This window comes from Kalmanozyma brasiliensis, assembly GCF_000497045.1.
Source record: "Kalmanozyma brasiliensis GHG001 unplaced genomic scaffold PSEUBRA_SCAF24, whole genome shotgun sequence".
Taxonomy (NCBI): domain Eukaryota; kingdom Fungi; phylum Basidiomycota; class Ustilaginomycetes; order Ustilaginales; genus Kalmanozyma; species Kalmanozyma brasiliensis.
In genome coordinates, this window is record NW_015961964.1 from 182,450 (window position 1) to 201,805 (window position 19,356).

The window sequence follows — 19,356 nt, forward strand, 5'->3', positions numbered from 1 at the left end:
CCAGTCGCTTCCGCTTCCGCAGGCTAAGACTGCCTACCCTTTCGCTCATCGATATGACCCCTCTGATACGTCGGCTGCACGCGCGCCAAGTCAGCTAATCGCAGCGAGCGTGGGAGCGAACGAGAAAAGGTACGCGCGCTCAGATCAATGGAGCCATCCTTCCGACAGCGCACGCATGCACTCTGCAATCTGAGGTGACGACTGCGTCCGCAGGCACTTGGTCCCTTTGTGCAAAAGGACTCGCGGGTTCCCGATCCAGTCATGGCTCGTATCGGAGCTGAGCTTCTGAAACTGCGGAGAAGGGTTCCATCCTGGCCCGGTGTGAACCCATCATGCTTGCTGCACAACCTGACGCTGAGGAGCAACTTTGCAAACAGTCGCCAGTTTCATCGGCCAAGACCAACAATAGCAGGGTTTCATCGCCACGCCTTTCGACATTTTGTTTGCATGTCTCGCGCGCCGTCACGCCAAGCAGCCGGCCTTTTCGGTCGTCGACCCGCAGCCTCTGAGACATGCTTGGACGCGTCGAATCGTGCGCAGTGTCTCACCTTGAGGCGAGCTCTATCCTCGATTGACCCTTCCTATCGGCCTACGGGAGCCACACACCAGCAGCAGTAAATCGCCTCGCGAGACATCCTCCTAGAAGCCAACAGACGCCACTTTCCCTCCTCAACCTGTCAACGGAAGAATCTTGACCCGGACAGGAGCCGCTCTGCGCTAGGTTCGGATCTGCTTGGTGCATTCGCGTCCGTGGCTACACGGCGCGACGCGAGCCTCGAGCATTCGTTTGATAGTAGCGAAACGACTACGATCATAAGGAATGTGCCGTGAGGCTCTGAATGGCTGTCGATCGTAGTCTTCCGAAGGAACGGAGCGCAGGCGGGTCCAGCTGGATCAGGTACGGTGGAGCGAATCCAGACTTGTCATTGTCGCCGGCCAACTGCGCTGCGCCTATTCTTTGCAGAGAACCGTCGATGACCCGACGGGCGTGCATCATTGGTGCGGCGCGAGAGCGACTAGCATTTGCTCGACTGCTGCGCCTGGGAAATGTCTGAGGCTGTCTGGACCTGCAGCGGACAATGCTTTGTTGTTTCAAAAAAAAAGGATAAACAAAAGTCGGCGTTGATTTGTTTGCTGAGTGTCGCACCCGTGTCAAACATTTGCGTCTGTCTAAGATGCGCGCGATTCTTCTGGGTTTCTGCATTCCTTCTCGTCAGGAAGTCGCGGACGCTCTATTCCGCCACAGCTGTCAAGCAACCTGGCGTCGCAGCGGGCATCAACATCCTTGGACGCCCTCAGCGCTCCAGTAGCGCAGGCTCGGTCTTTCATTTGCTTTGCTGCTTTCCTCAGGACTTGGTCCTTCTCGCAATCTTGCTCTGCCTACGATCGCAGTGACTATCCCCTAGCTCTGCGGGGTCGCCGCGATCTCGCCCTTGAAGAGGGCCAGATCAGCTTATGATCGATGTTTTGCTCGACAAGACGTGATCTAAAGCTTCGCAGTCTGTCTGTCTCGTCCAGAAGCCGACCTTGACGGACGCAACGAGACATGCGCCTTCAGCGCTCGCTGCGATCCAGACCAGAGCGATCGAGACACTCGCCTAAATCAAGGGTACTGCCGCTTCCGCTGTGCCGCCGAGCAGCATGCTGATCCGAGTGTAGGAGAGCGTGAACCCTGTCACCTCGCTATACGCTAGCAGCCCTTGCAAAGATGGCAAATCTGAGCAGCTCCCGCAAGCTGATCTGATCATACTTGAACACTCATCGCCTCGAAGGGCGGCTCGATGTCTCGGGCATTGCTGTCCAAATCCCGCTGACCTTCGTCGATGCAAGCTCTCTATCACTCACGTGCCCTCCGTCCTTTGGATTACGATTTGAGCCGATCTTTCACCACTCGAGGACGAAGCAAGTATGCCGCCCTGGACGCTCGTCGATAAGCGAAGGCTGATGTCTTGTTCTTTGCCGTGACCTCAGAGTCATACTGCTCTGAACTGGGGTTCGTGTCTGCTGTTACAGGTCTCTCAGGCTTCAGAGGGGTGAAAAGGGCACCAAAAACGTACTTACTTGCCCGACAGTCTGGCAGTCGATCAACGTCTTGACTCTCACAGTCTCACCGGTGTCCGACGTCGTCGACTGATGGACCTTTCAAAGCTCGGAATCAAAGAAAAGAAGATTTGTCAAAAAAATAAATAAAGGTCCAGATCACAGGCAAACTTAAAAACTTAAGATTTTTTTTTTAAAAACGGTCTAAGGAAAACCCGAGACTGACTCCAGGTGCAATGTGAAACTTGGATGGTATCGCCGTCGCCAACAAAGACCTCCTTCGACAATGGTACAAACCATGCGCCCTCGACCATGACAGAGACAAGTCGAGCCCTCGTGCCTTGCAAACAAAAGCAAAGAGCTTTCTTGGCTCTTCAGCGAACCATGGCCCCTGCCAGAATCGTATGCTCGATGAGAGCGGCCTTTGCGGCAATGCACATGCCCACATCAGCCCTAGTGCCCTCTCGCTTTAGCGCTTACTCTCTCACTCACCGAGACAAGGAGCGTGCCGACAAGCAGGCTCGCACTGCTCATGTATTTGCCCTTGCTCTGTCGGTCAATCGATCGGCCGTAGGCTGTCCACGCTCTCTGCCATCGCGGGCCGCTCTGAGCCAAAGTGAGACTAGACTCCGCCAACAAAGACCGCTACACAGAGTGCACCCCTGTAGCACTTCCAAATCGCCCGTACGTCGTTGCCTTCCGAGATATTAAAGGCAAGTATCTCTCGCTGTGCCATCCCTCCCACCCATCCTCGTCAAAGTCGCTCCTCATCCCGCCCCTGCTCTGCCCTTCGCTTCCCGTCCCGCATTCTCGACCTTGCCTCTGCCACTCTCGCACATTGCCTTGCTGGACAAGCGATACCCTAGCTCCTCAACGTCATCCCCCTTCCCCTCGGCCTCGAAAGCTCATATTCACAATGCTCGGGTTCCTTCGCAAGAAGAACGAGCAGCTTCCTGCTAAGGACGCCGCGTCAACGCCGAACGACTTTCTCCCACAGATGATGCAGCAGCGCGAGTATGCCCAGTCTATCAACTCCGAGTACCTCGAAAAGAGTGCCGCAGACGAGAACTGGATCGATGCTCGCGATGGCTACCAGGTCATGGCTGCTCATCTCTGGAAAACGTGCACCCGCCGCAGCTTCTTCTCCGAAGACCCTGAGGTGCCAAGCGGTGTGGCGATTCGATTCTCCAAAGGCCAATACGTGGTCTGCCCCGCACAAGACGAGAGGCTCGGGAACTTCTGCCGCGCAGTTGCCATCCTCAACTGCGAGGCCGCCATGACCATCACTTCTCCCGTCGTCTCTGCCATCAACACCCGTCTGGCTCCCGGTACCGAGCAGATTCCTATCACTGCTTCCCAACACATTCAGGTGGTCGACACCATGGAGCAGCTCGCCGGTGCGAGAAAGGCGCAAAACGCCTGCTTCATCCGCCGCGAGAACACCGTCGTCGTCTGGAGCGACCGCGTCGAGCAGCTCGAAGCTCGCGCGCAAGAGCTCGAGGAGGGCATGATCAAGTTCGTCTGGACCAGTTCCTTCAAGAACAACACAAGCAACTTGACCTCGGCGGCCTCCACTCCCAACGCCACGGACGCTGCCATGAGCCGATTCAACCGCAACCAAGCTCACTTCCGCACGCTTTCGAGCAACGGTCACAACACCCCATCGGAAGGTCACTCGAGGACACCTTCGAACCCTTTCGCCGGCTCGCCGGGCTCCAACTCTCCTCAGAGTCCCGAATGGGCGAACAACGCCTCCAGCGATCCCGAGAAGCAGGACCAGCCGGGCACCGAAGAGAGGCCGGTCTTCTACCAAGCCGCTCTCCAGCACGGTCTGGCCGTCGGTCTCGATGTGGTGCTGTGCTTCCTCTTCATCTCGAGCCTTTTCCAGTACTCGCTCATTGACGGTCAGTGGGTTCGCATGGCGCTCGCAGCAGTTACCTTGGTAATGTTCCCCGTCATCATGTTCTTCTGCGACAACGTCATTGGCATCGTCTTCCAGATTCTCGGTCCCATTCGCCAGCTCCACACCAACTCTCAGTACTTTTCGGGCAAGGCGCCCACTCGCATCACGGGAGCCCTGCCTCACATCACGATCCAGATGCCCGTGTACAAGGAGTCTCTCGAGGGAGTGCTGATGCCCACCATCGAGTCGGTCAAGAAGGCGATCAGCACCTACGAGCTGCAGGGCGGCACCGCATCCATCATCATCTCGGAAGATGGAATGCAGCTCGTCTCTGCTGAGCAGCAGGCCATCCGCCAGGACTACTACGAGAAGAACAACATCGGCTGGGTCGGCCGTCCCGCGCACGGCACCGATGGCTACGTGCGAAAGGGTCGCTTCAAGAAGGCCTCGAACCTCAACTTCACCTGCCAGCTGTCCCTCGCCGTCGAGAAGATGATGTCCGAATACCGTCCTCAGGAGGCTGAGCCGCTTGCTCTGTGGACGGAAGCTGATGAGACCGAGCTCTACGAGCACTGCCTGCAAGACTGCCTTCCCAAGCTTCACGCTCTGGCTCAGGCCAAGGGCAACGTGCGTATCGGCGACCTGGTCCTCCTCATCGACTCGGACACTCGTGTGCCCGAGGACTGCCTCCTCGATGCTGCTTCCGAGATGGTCCAGTGCCCCGACGTCGGTGTCCTGCAGCACTGCTCCGGTGTCATGCTCGTTACCAACAGCTACTTTGAGCGCGCCATTGCCTTCTTCACTCGCCTTGTCAACTTCTCCATCTCGTACACGGTCGCCGCTGGTGACGTCGCCCCCTTCATGGGACACAACGCCTTCCTGCGATGGTCTGCGATGCAGGAGGCCGCCTTTGTCGATGAGGAGGATGGTGTCCGCAAGGTCTGGTCCGAGTCGCACGTGTCCGAAGACTTCGACATGGCTCTGCGTCTGCTCATGAAGGGATACGTTGTCCGATGGGCTACCTACTCGAACAACGAGTTCGAGGAGGGTGTCTCGCTCACCTGCGATGACGAGCTCAACCGATGGCAGAAGTACGCGTTCGGCTGCTCCGAGCTGGTCTTCAACCGCATCTGGCAGTGGCCGTACAAGGGTCCCTTCTCCAAGCTCTTCCGAACCTTCCTGTGGAGCGACGCCCCGCTTCACTACAAGTTCTCGGCATGCTCGTACATCTTCTCGTACTACGCCATCGCCTGCGCTCTTCCGCTCTCCATCGCTCTCTACCTCGTCCAGGGTTGGTTCTACCCGGTGCTGCTGCCCACCTTCCTGCCTCCGTTCAACATCTGGGTCGCCGTCGTGTTCGTCTTCAGTATCGGCGGCAACGTGGCGCAGGTCATCGCCCGATACCGCGCCCAGACGGACGGTCTCTGGAACTTGATCAAGGCGCACGCCGTCTGGTTCCCGAGCATGTTCATCTTCTTCGGCGGTCTCTCGTACCACGTCGCTGCCGCTCTCGGTGCCCACATCGTGGGTGTCAACATGACCTGGGGCGCCACGATCAAGGATCTCGAGGACAGCAACTTCTTCGTCGAGGTTCCTCTCATCCTCAAGAGGTTCTGGAAGGTCTTCCTCATCGCCGTTGCCGCCATTGCAGCTGTGATCGTCTTCCAGCTGCCTGGAGTCATTCCTCTGCAATGGCAGATCGAAGGATTCTTCATCTACTGGCCTCTACTCCTCATTTCTATGCTGCACATCCTCTATCCCATCGCACTTAACCCTGCGCTCCTCCGATTCTCTTTCTAAGGAACTTCAGCTTATCACCTCATATGTATCAATAATCGTGTCCACATCGCCTCCGGAGAACAACTCTTCGATGCCGTGGCGAGGACTTTGCACTTTAGATGGGTCTCAATTGCATAACATCAGTCACCATTTCAAACATCTCCTTGTTTGTGAGCCCGCTCGTGTGTCTGTGCTCGCGGATACGATTTCAGAGCTAGACAAACCAGCATCTTCCGTTGTCCACGCAAAGCTTCTCTTCGGCCTGCTCTGGCGCATTTGCTCTCGGAAACGAGGCACATCGCAGCCTTCAGTCAAATCGTGGTCACGCGATCTTCTCACAGTAGTTCAACCTACGACTGGTCGATCCGCATCCTAGTGAAGGCTTCTCGAAGGTCTGCGTAGCGATCACGACGGCAGATCGAGAGCTTGTGCTATACAATAGAGCCGTTTGAAACAGTCGACATCATCGTAGCGTGGTCACCACGGTTGGCTATTGTTCGAAGACTTGCAACTACTGTATCGTGCGATCTTTTCCGCCAAAAAGTCAAGATTTAATCAGGTCGCAAAAAAGGCCCGGTAATCTAGTGCAAACAAACGCCATGGTCTGGTCGTCGCTCATCTCTGCTCGGTGAGGTGTCGATCCTTGACAGCATCGAGCCATGTACGCCCACGAAGCCGAGACCCCGCCCAAGACCACAAACGACTCGCCAGGGTTCCGGAGCCATGAGCCGAGCGAACAAACATTCCCTACGACCCCGCCTGACTCGTGTCAATGTGAAACAGCCAGTCGACCGTCTTCCGAGGGCATTTCTGGGTTTGATCAATTGCATTGAATTTCATTGTTTGCTCAGCCCCGCCAGCACCTGGCCTGGATCGACGGTCTGGTGCCTGTTGAGCGCAAAATGTCTCAAAGAACAAGGATTATCGACGCACTTTTTCTGACGCGTCAAGCGAAATGTCAGAGTGTCTCAGGTAGCGCCGATTCCGCTGCCAAGCGCCTGAGTCGGTCAATCAAAAGTGTCTCAGACGTCAGAGTCGATCGAACGTGCCCTTTCTTCCGTAGCCCTGACAGGATCGACAGAAGGCCAGACGGCTATGCTTCTGGGCTCGCCCAGCGAAGCGTTTGCCGGTGGCCGTCGGATGTCTCAGGTTCCCTCTACACCGTCCAAGTTCCGATGCTTCTACGGCCCGTATGTGTCGGCCATTCCAAAACCTTCTTGCCCGCTGCCGAGGTTCTGTTCGAGACAAACATGCGTGTACAAACAAAGCCACCTCGACCCCCAGAGCCTGTCACCGAGCATGTCTCGGACCCCATCTCACCGAGCGTGATGGCCCTTGTTTCACCCCTGCGCCAGCATCGCCCACGCTGACCACTCTTATTCTTACTATGAGACAGGCACGCGACACGAAAAAACAATGACTGAGACTCCCCAGACCCCCATTGTTGGGAAGCCTGATGACACAAGACCTTAGCATTGGCATTGAACCCCTTTGTGCTTTTACTGACCATGGAATCGGCTCGACAGGCAGTTCGTTTGAGCTCGATTCCAGCCATGGAGCTTGCATTCGTCGGAGGCCGAAAGCGCTGTTCCGCACAGACGGCAAGATCTTGACCTAGATGACCGAGCCTGGCGATGTCGGAGAACTCACAAAAAGGGACCCTCGTCGGTGCAGACGGGTCAAAGGCGGCCGAACGTCTGCAGACCAGGTCTGGAACGAGGCCGAGCTGTCCGTGGGCTGAAGTTCATACGCCTGGCGCCAAGTCGTCCAATTAGTTCCAGGCTCGCGGCAAGACGATACAGAAATCCCGATGGGCTCTTGGGGACGAGTACGAGCGCCTAGCTGCAAAAGACAGAGCTGTTTGTCGCTTGACAAACGGCGGTACAAAGGGACAGCGGAGAGACAAAGTAATCGAATCTACGCCCTTTCATTCCTTGGGAACTCAAGCTGGACCTCGATCGGTCCGCACTTCGATTCAGTCTCCTGCAGCGTGGCATGATTCGCCGTGACATCTCGACCCTGCAAGCTCGCGTCCTCTTCGATGTCTCACTGAGATTGCATGCCGAATATCCGGTCAACCTCAACGGCAATTGTTCGTCAGCTGCAGCATCAGCCGACATCCAAACCTGCGCCCTCATTCGAGACCCCGCCGTGCTTGGCTTGCCGCACAAATCGATCATCAGCCCTAGCGGCAAATTCAGGAACCACTGCGCTTTGTAGTGGTACTGGATCGTTGGCGTCCTCCCCCGTGGCCGCTAAGGTGCACGAGCCCTGGACTGCTGACGGGATCGCTCTGAGACACTCGGTGACCGTCGCCTAGGTACCGACTCCAGTTCGTGCAGTAACCCTACGGCGATACTCTGCTTCTTGGAAAACCTAATTCTGCTAGAGTCCAGACTTGAGCCCGCTCCAAGGACGCGGACCGAGGGGTTCTGTATGGTCGAGTGCTGCTGGAACTTTTTGCACCCACGAAGACTCTGGCGTTTGCGCCTGTTCCGTTGCAGAGGATCTGTCTCACCCACCGCCCCTGCCTAGCTGGGCAGCATTGCTCCATAGCAGAACTTCCCTGTCTACGATACGAACGTCAGACCCGTCTCTCGTCTATATAATCCGAGCATTCTTCGTCCTCCTCCATCCCCTTTCTTCATCCAACAAACCAAGCCTTCTCTTCCTCGCCTCTTCTCCTCTTCTCTCTTCCGGACCCCTCCCTAGACTTCTTCTCTTCTCTCTCTTCTTCAACGATCTTCAAAATGGTCCAGATCCAGAACATCGCTATCGTTGCCGCCATCGGCGCCGCTACCTACGCCACTGCCTCGCCGGTCGAGCAGCTGGAGGCCCTGGAGGCCCGCACGTGGAACACCAACTGCTGCAAGCTGCAGCTCAACTCTCTCCCCTCCTTCAACAAGAAGACCTCCGCCTGGGCCCCCGTTGCCCCCTGGAACAAGGCTTCGCTCCCTTCGTCCTCGTACGGCTGTGGTGCTCCCGGTATCCCCAAGTGGAACGGCGGTGACAAGGCCAAGTGCGCCTACTTCTGGAACTGGTGGACTCCCTTCTGCCAGAAGGGCAACCAGCCCAAGCCCAACCCTGGCGGCAACGGCCCCAAGCCCGGCCCTGGCGGCAACAACGGTCCTGCTCCTGGCCCTGGTGGCAACAACGGTCCTGCTCCTGGCCCTGGTGGCAACAACGGCCCTGCTCCCGGCCCTGGTGGCAACACTGGCGGTAGCGGCTCTGGTTCGGGCTCTGGCTCTGGTTCGGGTTCTGGCTCTGGTTCGGGCTCTGGCTCTGGTTCGGGCTCGGGCTCTGGTTCGGGCTCTGGCTCTGGTTCGGGCTCTGGCTCTGACGGCGGCTCTGGCTCGGGTTCTGGTACCGGCTCCGGCTCTGGTTCGGGCTCTGGCTCGGGCTCTGACGGCGGCTCTGGCTCTGGCTCTGGCTCTGGCTCTGGCTCTGGCTCTGGCTCTGGCTCCGGCTCTGACGGCGGCTCTGGCTCTGGTTCTGGTACCGGCTCTGGTTCTGGCTCGGGCTCTGGCTCTGACGGTGGCTCTGGATCTGGCTCGGGCTCCGGCACCGGTGGCAGCACTGGCGGCAGCACTGGCGGCAGCACTGGCGGTGACGGCACCGTCTGCACCTCCAAGTACCAGCAGACCTTCAGCAACTACCAGACCGTTGCTGACTCGGGTGTCTACCAGGGCCAGACCGTTGGCGCGGCTACGATTGACAACGCCAACTACATGACCTACCTTCTTGTCGACTCGGTTGACAAGTGCCTCGCCGCTTGCGACGCCACCGACGGCTGCTTCTTCGTCAACCTCTACCAGGACAACGCTTCCTCGCCCTCGGATGTCTCTGAGCTCCCCGCTTCGGCTCAGTCCAAGTACACTCCCGGCAACCTCACTTGCGCCCTCTACAAGGCCTGCTCCGGTACCGAGAAGGCTACCAACTACGGCGGTCAGCAGGACCCCACCTTCATCACCCAGTCGTCGGGTTACTGCAAGAACGGCAAGTGCTAAGCGCTTCGCTTCGTTTCCGCCAGCTAGTGGATCTCGCGATCCCTCCACATACTTTTCTTCTTCATTAGCTTTGCATCTTTCTTTCACCGGGTTCATCGTCCATCGCAGCGACATTTCGAGGCCTCCTCTGTCTTGTTGATCGAGATCGAGATTCGCTGGCTTCGTTCTCTCGCTTTCGATGGTCTTTGTCACATTCTAGCATACATGTCACCGTCTCAATATAGAGTTCCTTTGCCTTTCACATCATCCTTCGTCGTTTCTTGTGCGCTTGCTTGAGAGTCTTCGCCATCGTCAGCGCAGATGCGGAATCGAAGCAAGAAAGCCTCTTTCATGGAAGCTGACAAGCAGAGACTCGACTTAAGAGTCTAACAGATTGACGGCGCCTAAAATTCTTTTCCGACTTCCGTTGCAACTTTGGATGCTTTGCTCCACTTTGCTCGAAACTGGCTTCGAGACCCTGACGAGCCCGGCTTGCTTTGCACCTTCGAGCTCCAACATCATCGACCAACGACGATGCTGCAGTCGTCCGAGGCGACCATAGATGTGGCAAATTGCGATGCACTGGTCCGCCTCTTCGACGAGTACGCGAGGGCGGTGACGGGCGCATCAGCCCTGGCCGACATTGCAGCAGGCGAGGTCGTGGCATACGACCGGTTAGAAGCACACCTTACTCTGTTGAGCCAACAATTGGCCCGCGATGCGCCCAGTCGACAACTTTTCGCAACGTCCGGGTCCCTCTCATCTCTACTGCGCTGTCTCAGCTCGTTCTTTGACGTACATGAGCGATGCCAAAATGCACGACCGCCTTCAGACGACCTCGAACAGCAAAGCACAGGAAAGACGGCCGACGCAAACGAGCAACATCGAGATCCATACAGACGCACCTGCCAGATCGCTACACTATGCATGAGGATCCTGCGTAATGCCACGGCAGCATGTTCGGACGCGCAAGAGCTGTTGTGTCAACACTTCGACCTCGTTTCGCCCTTCCTCGACAACATCACCCGCTTCCATACGCTGAACGACCCGGATGCGACGCTTCTCGCTCGATCAGCAGCCCAGATGCTCTCCAACCTCGTCACCGCAAACCAGGGTGTTCAGCATCAAATTTGGCCACGCATAGTCGTTCCTGACGGCAAGCAGGATGCACTGGTCCTCAAGCTCCTTTCCTCTCCCGATACAGGCACGCAAAGTGCCGCGCAGATCCTGCTCATCAACTTCCTGCGAACGCCAGCCTGGACAGAGGATGCTAACGAACGCTGTCGCGACTTCTGTACATCTGCATCCGGTCTACGACTCATTCAATCGCTGCTCAGTACCTCGGAGAGCATCATGATTCGCACAGCGTCAGCATCGCAAGACGAGGCGAGTGCGGAGTACGAGCCCGAGTCGGAGATTCCGGGTCTGGAAGAGTCGCTCGGCTTCATCTACACCATCTTTGCCATCCTGTTCGAACGAGGCCATGCATCAAAGCTCTTATCCGCACTCGAGCCCATTGAAGAAATCTCGTCATCGTCTATTGCATCGCACTCTGATCTGCCCATCATCTCCAGCGCGCAGCTCACTCTGCTCAAGTTGCTCGACAGCTGGCTTCACCTCCAGCAGAAACAAGTCGCCGAGGGACAGACGAACTCGGAGGACCAATTGAGCGGGGCTGGCCTCGTAGGACTGGTCGACGTCTTCTTGGATTTGTCCAGGTTTGCTCGCAGTGCCATGGCTGGAGGGATCGCCAAAGACGGCCAATCAGCGGATCAACAGCCACAAGACAGGCGGCTCATTGGTGTCCACCATGGGCTGCTGTTGCTCCTACAGTGCTTGCTCTCGATGAGCATGACGGCGGACGGATGGAGCGACGAGCGTCGACCCAGCGACCATATCTTTTGGCAGCGACCGCACAGCTTCGCCACTCTCTCGCGGGCGCTCTTGTCCGACTTGCGGGAGGATGAATATTTCGTAGACGAGCTGGTCGCTCTTCTTGATCAGACGCACCAGTACGCTCCAGCACTGTCGCCATTCCGTCCCGCCGACGCCTCACCGCAAGGTCCAACCGAGTCGAGCCACGCCAACACGCCGCTACCTGAGGGCCATGCGCTGTCTTCCACCGGCAAAGCTGCTCACGAGGGGAAAGAAACGCAACCCAGCTATGGCTTTGACCACCTCAAGCGCGACATTGTACGCGTTCTCGGCTCGCTGGTGTATGCGCCGACACAGGGCGTCGGCACCACCTCAGTGCCGTCAAGCGCAGAGAATGTATCGTCGAATGACGGTGCTTCTGAGACAAGTCATCTTGCGTTCACCAGGAAGCAGATCCGCCAGGTGCAAGACCGGATACGAGAGCGCGGCGGCCTCTTCCACGTTCTCAACATGACGGTGCTCGACGAGCGAAATCCATGTGAGTATCGAACCGCCTCGTATCTGCCGTTGTGTAGCATGCTGACCCTCAGTCCGACTTTACGATCCCACAGACATGCGAGAGCACGCCATCTTTGCGCTGCGATACCTGCTGGCGGGCAATACGGAATCTCAACAGCTCGTCAGCTCGCTACAGCCGTCGCAGCCAGACGCTGGCAGAGGTGGGATGCAGATGCCAATGGCGTAGATTGTAGACGAAGCCAATGCGATGTTCCGGATGATCATTTGCGCTGTGCGCGTGCTGAATTGCTGTTCTTGTCCTGACCCTTCTTCTCGTCGCCCGAGAGCAGCCCGGACATGTCACCGGACTGAACAGCAGCCATGCGCTTCTGCATGCGCTTCTGCGACTCGGCGAGCTCCTTTTGCGCTTCCGGGTCGAGCGAGGCGGTGAGCTTGGGGAGGATGAAGATCATGCCCATGGCAGCGAGAGGGAGGAGCATCATGGGTCCACCCATGCCGAGGAGCGAGCTGATGGTCAGAGGTGCTGCCTCGGTGTAGTAGTCGACGCGCTTGACCGCGTGGAGAATGAGCGGGTGGAAGATCAAGTTCGACGAGCGAATCGAGACGAGGGACGTGCCACTATGGAAAAGCACCAGCAAAGAAGAGAGAGAGAGAGAAGCTTGTTAGGGTACAAGCCTTGATGTTACATTACAGTCAACTCGGAGCGGGACAACTTACGGTGTGAAGATGCGAATCTGAGGCGCCTTGCCAAGCGCTGGGTCAAGAATATCGATGCGGTACTTCTGGAAGCTGTGCGTCCGCGATACAAGCTCGAGCGTGTAAGCACCCTGTTGCAGGTCACGGAAGATGAAGCTGCCGTCAATGGCGACCAATGTCGATCGATCGCGGTGCTGGCCGAACGCAGACAGGTCGAGCGACTGCTTGGTCTCTGTGGCGATCGAGTCGGCGACAACCTTGTCTCGGCTATCAGTTGTAGTCGCAGCGGATTCAGGCGGGATGGCGTGGAGTAGGACGCGTGTGTTGGGCCCCAGGTTCATCAACTGGGCGAGCTCCTCGTTGGGTTGGATCTGGCCACGGAAGTCTTGATCGGCAATCGCTGTCGAGGTCAAGGCGACCAGCGCCACCAGGACCACTGCTGCAATGCGTTGACAGCTCAGCATGGCGCGTGAAGTGACGAATGGATAACGATGCAAGGAGCGGTGAGTGGTCAGGTCGAGGGATGCTAAAGCGAGACGTGCAGCCAAGAAGAAGCGCACTCCAACACCCTTTCTTCGAGCGTGATGTTGGACTCAGCCCGTGCACGCCTCAAATCCCATCGGGCCTCGGTATCGGTGACAGACGCGCCCTAGTTCGGCAGACTCCTCGATCTAACAAGCAAGCAAAAATCAGGCGAGTTGAACCCGCCGCTTTGTTCAGATGTTCGTACACGCTTGCTTGCTCCTATCGGCTATCTGGTCCCATTACCAAGCACGGAAGAAGCATTCCTCATATACATAGCTAGCAGGCAAAAAGTAGAGTACAAGCGAAACGAAGCAGGCTGGCCGCACCTCAGGAGCTACTGCCATTTGAAGACCACGGCAACAGTGCGGTCGCCGGGACGACTCTGACTCCGCGCAGGCTAAGCAACCGAGATCAAGCAAGACAAGAGTCCCGCAATCCCCAAAGAGGACGAGTGCGAGGCTGGCAGTGGTTCACATTGTGAGTGCGCCGCCCGGATACCGCCCCTCTAGTAGATGCCGGGAATGATGCGGCTGCGGACAAGCTTGCAGTACTTGTCCCAATCCTTGCCGTACTTCTTCTGGCACGCCTCGTCGTCCCTGAGCTGACGGTGCACGAGCAGGACGGCAAAGTAGGCCACATAGAAGTAGGGGATGGGCGTAGCGAAACCGCAGGGCAGCGACCAGGCCCAGGCCATGATCCAGTCGCCGAGGTAGTTGGGGTGACGCGAGCGGCCCCACCAGCCCGAGGTCAGCAGTTTGCGTCCAGACGAGGTGGTCATGTACTTGAGGTTCTTGGGATTGGTGCCGTTACGGAACTGGTTCTTCTCCGAGTTGGCCTCGCGGAAGATGTAGTAGCCGATCAGGTTGACGCCGATGATGGCAGCAGTGCCGGCAATGCCGAGGTGGACAGGTCGGAAGGCAAGGTAACGTGCCTGGAGACTGTAGACGAAGGGAACCCAGACCAAGTCGCCGACGGACAGCATGAAGCCAAAGCCGTCGGTGGTGATGTCCATGGTGGAGAAGATAGCCGACTCCATGAAGAGCGCGTCGGCGACGTACCAGAGGTGGAAGGCGCAGACGAGCACCATGCTGTCCGTGACACGACCGCGCAGCTGAACATACTGCTGGCAAGCACAGCTGATGTCGAGGATGGCCCAGAGGATGAGGCCCGGTCGAAGCTCGTTGAACGACTTGATGTCAAAGTTGCCGATACGGGGGTTGAGCTCACGGCCGATGAACCAATCGTACAGCACATTGCCCGAGTTGCCGCCGAGAGCAAGCAGCTTGCCGTCACCGAACGAGCTGAGGTAGCAGTAGACAGCCTGAGCGAACGAGTTGAAGAGAGCGGCTGAGACGAGACCGGGCCAGTGCTGGTAGAAGATGGTGAAAGCCTCGGGGCCCTTGTAGAAGATGAAGCCGACCGAAGCACCAATTGCAACGAGGAAGGTAGCGAAAGCGTTGAGCTTGTAGTGCAGACGCTGGCCAGTTCGGAGCTCGGTGCCCTCAAAGTCCTTGCCGGGAAGCACGATCCAGGTGATCACGGTGAAGGCGTACCAGGCTGCGTAGATGGCCCAAGCGGTGGTGTCGAAGAGGCTGTCCTTGACACCCTGAACGAAGAGCGAGCGAAGTGCATCTGGGTTCTGCACGGGCAGAGTGAGAGCGCAGCCGAGCTTCTCGGAACAGCCAAAGTAGAGGTAGTACGAGAAGAAGGGGACGGTGAGCGAGACGAAAGCAGCACCAAAGGGCCCAGCGAACTCGTAGTGCTTGGTCTTGGGGCCGAGCTGCTCCTTGGAGAGCGACTTCTGGCTCATGGCGGACGACTTGCGACGACGGAGGGCGGGCGAAGAGGTGGCGGAGGAAGTACCCGAAGAAGCCTTCTTGGTAGGTGAAGCGCGCGACGAGCCGTTGCGTGGAGCCGGTGTAGGGGTCGCAGGAGCCGGCGAGTTGGTGGTAGAGGCGCTAGCTCTCGACTTGCGAGGAGTCGCTGATTGAGCTCTATATAGAAGGCAAGGCGAGGTCACAGGGACGAGACGACGCGAGAAGGTCAGCTTGGATGCTAAAAATATCAAGTCGGCGGCCAGCGTTCGGGCCGAACCTACCTTGTAGTAACCATCTTGAGCGAATCCTACGAAGAGCGACAGACGATGCAATGAATCGTACGATGTGCGATGTGCCAAGATCAGATCAATGTCAAGTTGATCAATGCCTGCAGCTTACGAGAGGCTTGCAGCTGCACGAGTCGTTCGAGTTGACCGAATGAGCTGACTTTTGGGCAGCCTGTTTTGGCTTTCCGAATTCCGGGATGCTGCAGCGCGAATGTTCGTGCAGAAGTCGGCAGATCGGTACGGCAGTCTGGGGGAGACGATGTACGACGACGACGACGCAGGTGGTGATGGTACGGAAGCAAGCTTGCGATCAAGTAGCGCGACTGTGTCTGTACTTTAGCGAAGCAAGGCGGATGGGTGGACTGAGGCAGCGTGGATGGATGGATCTAGGCGGGGGAATCGCGATCTGGATCCGTCCAGAGCAGCCGATCCGTTCGCGACCCTCGCTGCCGAGATCGACGTGACGCCTCACCAGACTGATCAAGTGCCGCGATGAGTGCTCTGCTTCCCGTTTGGGCGGAGAAGGTTCGCTTGGCTCACAAGACATGCTCCGACATGACGCAAAGCACGACGTGTGCCCGAGCAAGTCCACTTCCGCAATTGGACGTCACGCCCAAATTTACGCCGTGTCGATCTTGCGAAACTTCGATCTCACATCTTACGCATTTGCCCCACCAAGAACGCCGATCCGACCTTGTCGCTTCAGGGTCCTCGTCAAAGATCACGGCGTTCAGCCTTGTCGTTTCGCTGCCGCTGTGTTCACGACCTTCAACGTCCTGGCACGCTTACGCGGTCGCGGATACAGCCTGCGAGCCTGTCGACGCTATGCTTCGCCAAGCCTCCGCACACATTCAGCGTCCACGATAGACTCCAGATGCATTCGGACTCGACCATCCAATCCCCAATCCTCTGCGCCGCTTGCTCAGCTTCACCATGACGGAGGGCGATCTCGGCGATGTCAATCTTCTCGAATGGTCGCACGAGCTCGATCGTACTCTTCTGAGTCATGCTTTCCGCCCGCTTCGGTCGTCCATGGATGACAGAGACGCATACTTTCTCTACAAGCTCGCCTTTTCAACATCGCGCAAAGAGATCGGCTTCCTTCTGTTGGACTGCGACGCATGCAACGCTTTCTACGAGGGAATGTCTTTCCGCACACTTGATAGGCGCACCAAGATTGAATTCGCGAGCGCAACAACATCAGACTCCAGCGATGCGGCCCGTCTCGTTCAGATCGTCGCGGTCATTCATCACGCACTAGATCCCCGCACGGCGCTCGACTCCAACCTCAAGACCACCATAGGAATCGAGACCACCCGGTTTTCATCGTCTTTATCGATCAGCGTCAAGTCTGAGCCGGACCCTGCTCGGAATCTCAAGACCTCCTTCGACCTCGACCCGCTAGATCATACCTCTTCGTCCAACATGATCTCTGCTCAGTTCATCAGGCCGTTGCTCAGCCTCGCCGAAGTGCTCGCTCGCTCAGCTTCGCAACAACAGCTCGCCCACATTCAGCAGCACAAAACCTCTCATTCGACTACAACGATCTCGAACGATTCGCTCGAACTGTTGCGGCGCTCCGCCTTAGCGACCGCAGGCATTGCCGCCAAGTCGTTCCGCCCACTCTGCACTCACCAGTCCGACCAAACCGCGCAGTCATCGACACCTGTCGCAGACGATCACCTCCTCGTGCCGCTTCCAGCTTTCGCGGGTCTCGAAGACAAAGGTGACTTATCCGACATGATCTTCTTCGGCCCTACTGGGCTCAAGCCGCCCGAGCGCCTGCACAGCGTTTCTCGATCCGCACATGCCGAGTACAACGAGCACCAAAGACCATCACCGCCCGTCATCAGCTCTGATTTCGACACAGAGGAGGCCGATCGAACGCTCACACAGTCCATCGCTGAACCAACCAGTCACGGCGTTAGAGATCGTGCCAGCACTCCGGTCTTCGAAGAGGCAAGGCAGAAGGTCTCGCTCGACAATGCGGGCGAATCTAACGACTCGGACACCAGCGAGGAAGACGAAAGCTTGCCGCTCACTCGCAGCAACAAACGCGATGACGACTCACAGCTTCCTGCAACGGCACCGAGTCCCCTGGACGAGAAGCCAGCGTCGCCACAGCAAGGATCACACCCAGTGTCGACAACCAGCAGCACGAAGGCTGCTGCTGACATGACGGCCAAATACCATCCGTCCCCATCGCCGACTGTGCCCCAGATACCTCAAAGCAGTGCTACGAGCCAGTACAGCGAGCGCGAGGAGCAACAGCGACGACGTCTAGAGATTGCGAGGATCAAGCGCGGGGCCAGCGATCAAAAAGCTCCGCTCTCGAGCAGCTCAGCTAGCTCGAACGGCGCCGGCGCCAAACCGAACGCGACGAGCCGCAAACGCGCCCGCTTCTGATACCATCACGTAATATACCCGCCAATCTCGAATAGCATGTCATGGTGTCTTCGCCGCTTGCATACCCGCCGATCCATTGTGTGGCAGGGCCCCGTCAGGCCCGCAAGGTCCGGAGAGCCCGGTTGCATTAGCATCGTTCCCGACACAAACAGGACAACCAGGCGTCACAATGAGCGGCACAACATGACAATGTCGATGATGTCGAAGATAGCAGTCAGAGGGACATTTGACCGTGTGATTTTGAGGGCGCGTGTCGGGGTTTTGAATTTGAAAATGCCGGCACAAAATCAAACGGCATAGGGTTAGGGTTAGGGTTAGGGTTACAAAGGTAGTCCCCACCTCCGGTCAAAACATTCCTCAAATCTGTACTAATGAGACTTATAGAACGTATCAAGAGCTGTAGAATGCACTNACAAAGGTAGTCCCCACCTCCGGTCAAAACATTCCTCAAATCTGTACTAATGAGACTTATAGAACGTATCAAGAGCTGTAGAATGCACTTGAGTTTGCCTTAAAGTTTAAGACATTGACGGAGATACGGCCCTCCAAAGCGGTCAGCCAAGATTCTCTCGGGGAAGAATATATTTTCTCCGATGGTGTCCGATGCCAATTGCAATGGGTGATGCCTGTAATAGAATCTATACAGACGCTGTATACATAGAGACAGGATCATATTTGCAGGCGTTGACGGAGCCAAAGCGCTTCCTGGTTCAGACGTAGGTACCTCAAAGGTACCTTGACCTGAGGATGGCGGAGGTTCAAGGGGGGTATCAAAGGTACCTTCAGCAGAGGTTGAAGGTACATTGGCATGGTNTCAAAGGTACCTTGACCTGAGGATGGCGGAGGTTCAAGGGGGGTATCAAAGGTACCTTCAGCAGAGGTTGAAGGTACATTGGCATGGTCAGAAGGTACTACCAGCCTAGGGTCTAGACAGATGGTCAAGTCTGGTGACAACTCTCAGCAGAGGTTCAGCAAGGTGGGAACGTACGTTCACTGGAGGTTGAAGTGCGGTCAACGTACCTACGCAAGGTACCTTACGCAGAGCAACGTACCTTCCAGGAGGTACCTGCATCCTACTTCAGACAGGTTGACTGCCTGTTCTACTAGGACTTCATTGAGGTTGTGAACCTTGCAAGGTACCTCAACGTAGGTTTCAAAGGTATGTTGAGCAATGGGAAAAGGTACTTCATTGTGAGGAAAACCCCCAGCCAGTGGATGTGACTGGGGATGAAAAACCTCAGATGAAGTCCATGGGAACTTCAAGAACTATCTACAAGGTATGTACAGGGGAGGTTGGAGGTACTATGCTCTGGGGTTGAACTTCAGAACAAGTTCATAGTGGTTACCTGTGTAGTACAGGGCATGCCACTGAGGGGGGTTGTTGACCTTGTTGACCTCAAAGTAGCTTCTGTCTGGGTTGATGATGACCAAGGGTTATATGACTGTCTGGTCAGAGGTCAAAACAAATATGCAACTTTGACTATCTGGGAACTTCATTGGGTCCATTTGCTACCATTTGAGTT

The 19,356-nt window shown here is 56.8% G+C and overlaps 6 protein-coding genes across 6 annotated transcripts; 4 read left to right on the forward strand and 2 right to left on the reverse strand.

The window, feature by feature from the left end:
• Window positions 1–2,956: 2,956 nt before the first annotated feature.
• Window positions 2,957–5,743, forward strand: PSEUBRA_003722 (uncharacterized protein; the record flags this gene model as incomplete). Its single annotated transcript, XM_016436768.1, has 1 exon — window positions 2,957–5,743. The coding sequence occupies one exon, from the start codon at window positions 2,957–2,959 to the stop codon at window positions 5,741–5,743; it is 2,787 nt and encodes a 928-aa protein (XP_016291912.1).
• A 2,729-nt stretch (window positions 5,744–8,472) lies between these two features.
• PSEUBRA_003723 (uncharacterized protein) lies at window positions 8,473–9,729 on the forward strand (the record flags this gene model as incomplete). The annotated part of the gene is made up of 1 exon (XM_059465138.1): window positions 8,473–9,729. The coding sequence occupies one exon, from the start codon at window positions 8,473–8,475 to the stop codon at window positions 9,727–9,729; it is 1,257 nt and encodes a 418-aa protein (XP_059320604.1).
• A 513-nt stretch (window positions 9,730–10,242) lies between these two features.
• Window positions 10,243–12,328, forward strand: PSEUBRA_003724 (Ataxin-10 domain protein; the record flags this gene model as incomplete). The annotated part of the gene is made up of 2 exons (XM_016436770.1): window positions 10,243–12,121; window positions 12,195–12,328. 2 exons carry the CDS (start codon window positions 10,243–10,245, stop codon window positions 12,326–12,328), a joined length of 2,013 nt encoding a protein of 670 aa, XP_016291914.1.
• Window positions 12,329–12,362: 34 nt separating this feature from the next.
• PSEUBRA_003725 (protein of unknown function DUF2012) lies at window positions 12,363–13,262 on the reverse strand (the record flags this gene model as incomplete). Its single annotated transcript, XM_016436793.1, has 2 exons — window positions 12,363–12,720; window positions 12,820–13,262. The coding sequence occupies 2 exons, from the start codon at window positions 13,260–13,262 to the stop codon at window positions 12,363–12,365; spliced, it is 801 nt and encodes a 266-aa protein (XP_016291915.1).
• A 566-nt stretch (window positions 13,263–13,828) lies between these two features.
• On the reverse strand, window positions 13,829–15,435 carry PSEUBRA_003726 (Ergosterol biosynthesis ERG4/ERG24; the record flags this gene model as incomplete). Its single annotated transcript, XM_016436790.1, has 2 exons — window positions 13,829–15,317; window positions 15,422–15,435. The coding sequence occupies 2 exons, from the start codon at window positions 15,433–15,435 to the stop codon at window positions 13,829–13,831; spliced, it is 1,503 nt and encodes a 500-aa protein (XP_016291916.1).
• A 925-nt stretch (window positions 15,436–16,360) lies between these two features.
• Window positions 16,361–17,833, forward strand: PSEUBRA_003727 (uncharacterized protein; the record flags this gene model as incomplete). Its single annotated transcript, XM_059465139.1, has 1 exon — window positions 16,361–17,833. One exon carries the CDS (start codon window positions 16,361–16,363, stop codon window positions 17,831–17,833), a length of 1,473 nt encoding a protein of 490 aa, XP_059321432.1.
• Window positions 17,834–19,356: the final 1,523 nt, after the last annotated feature.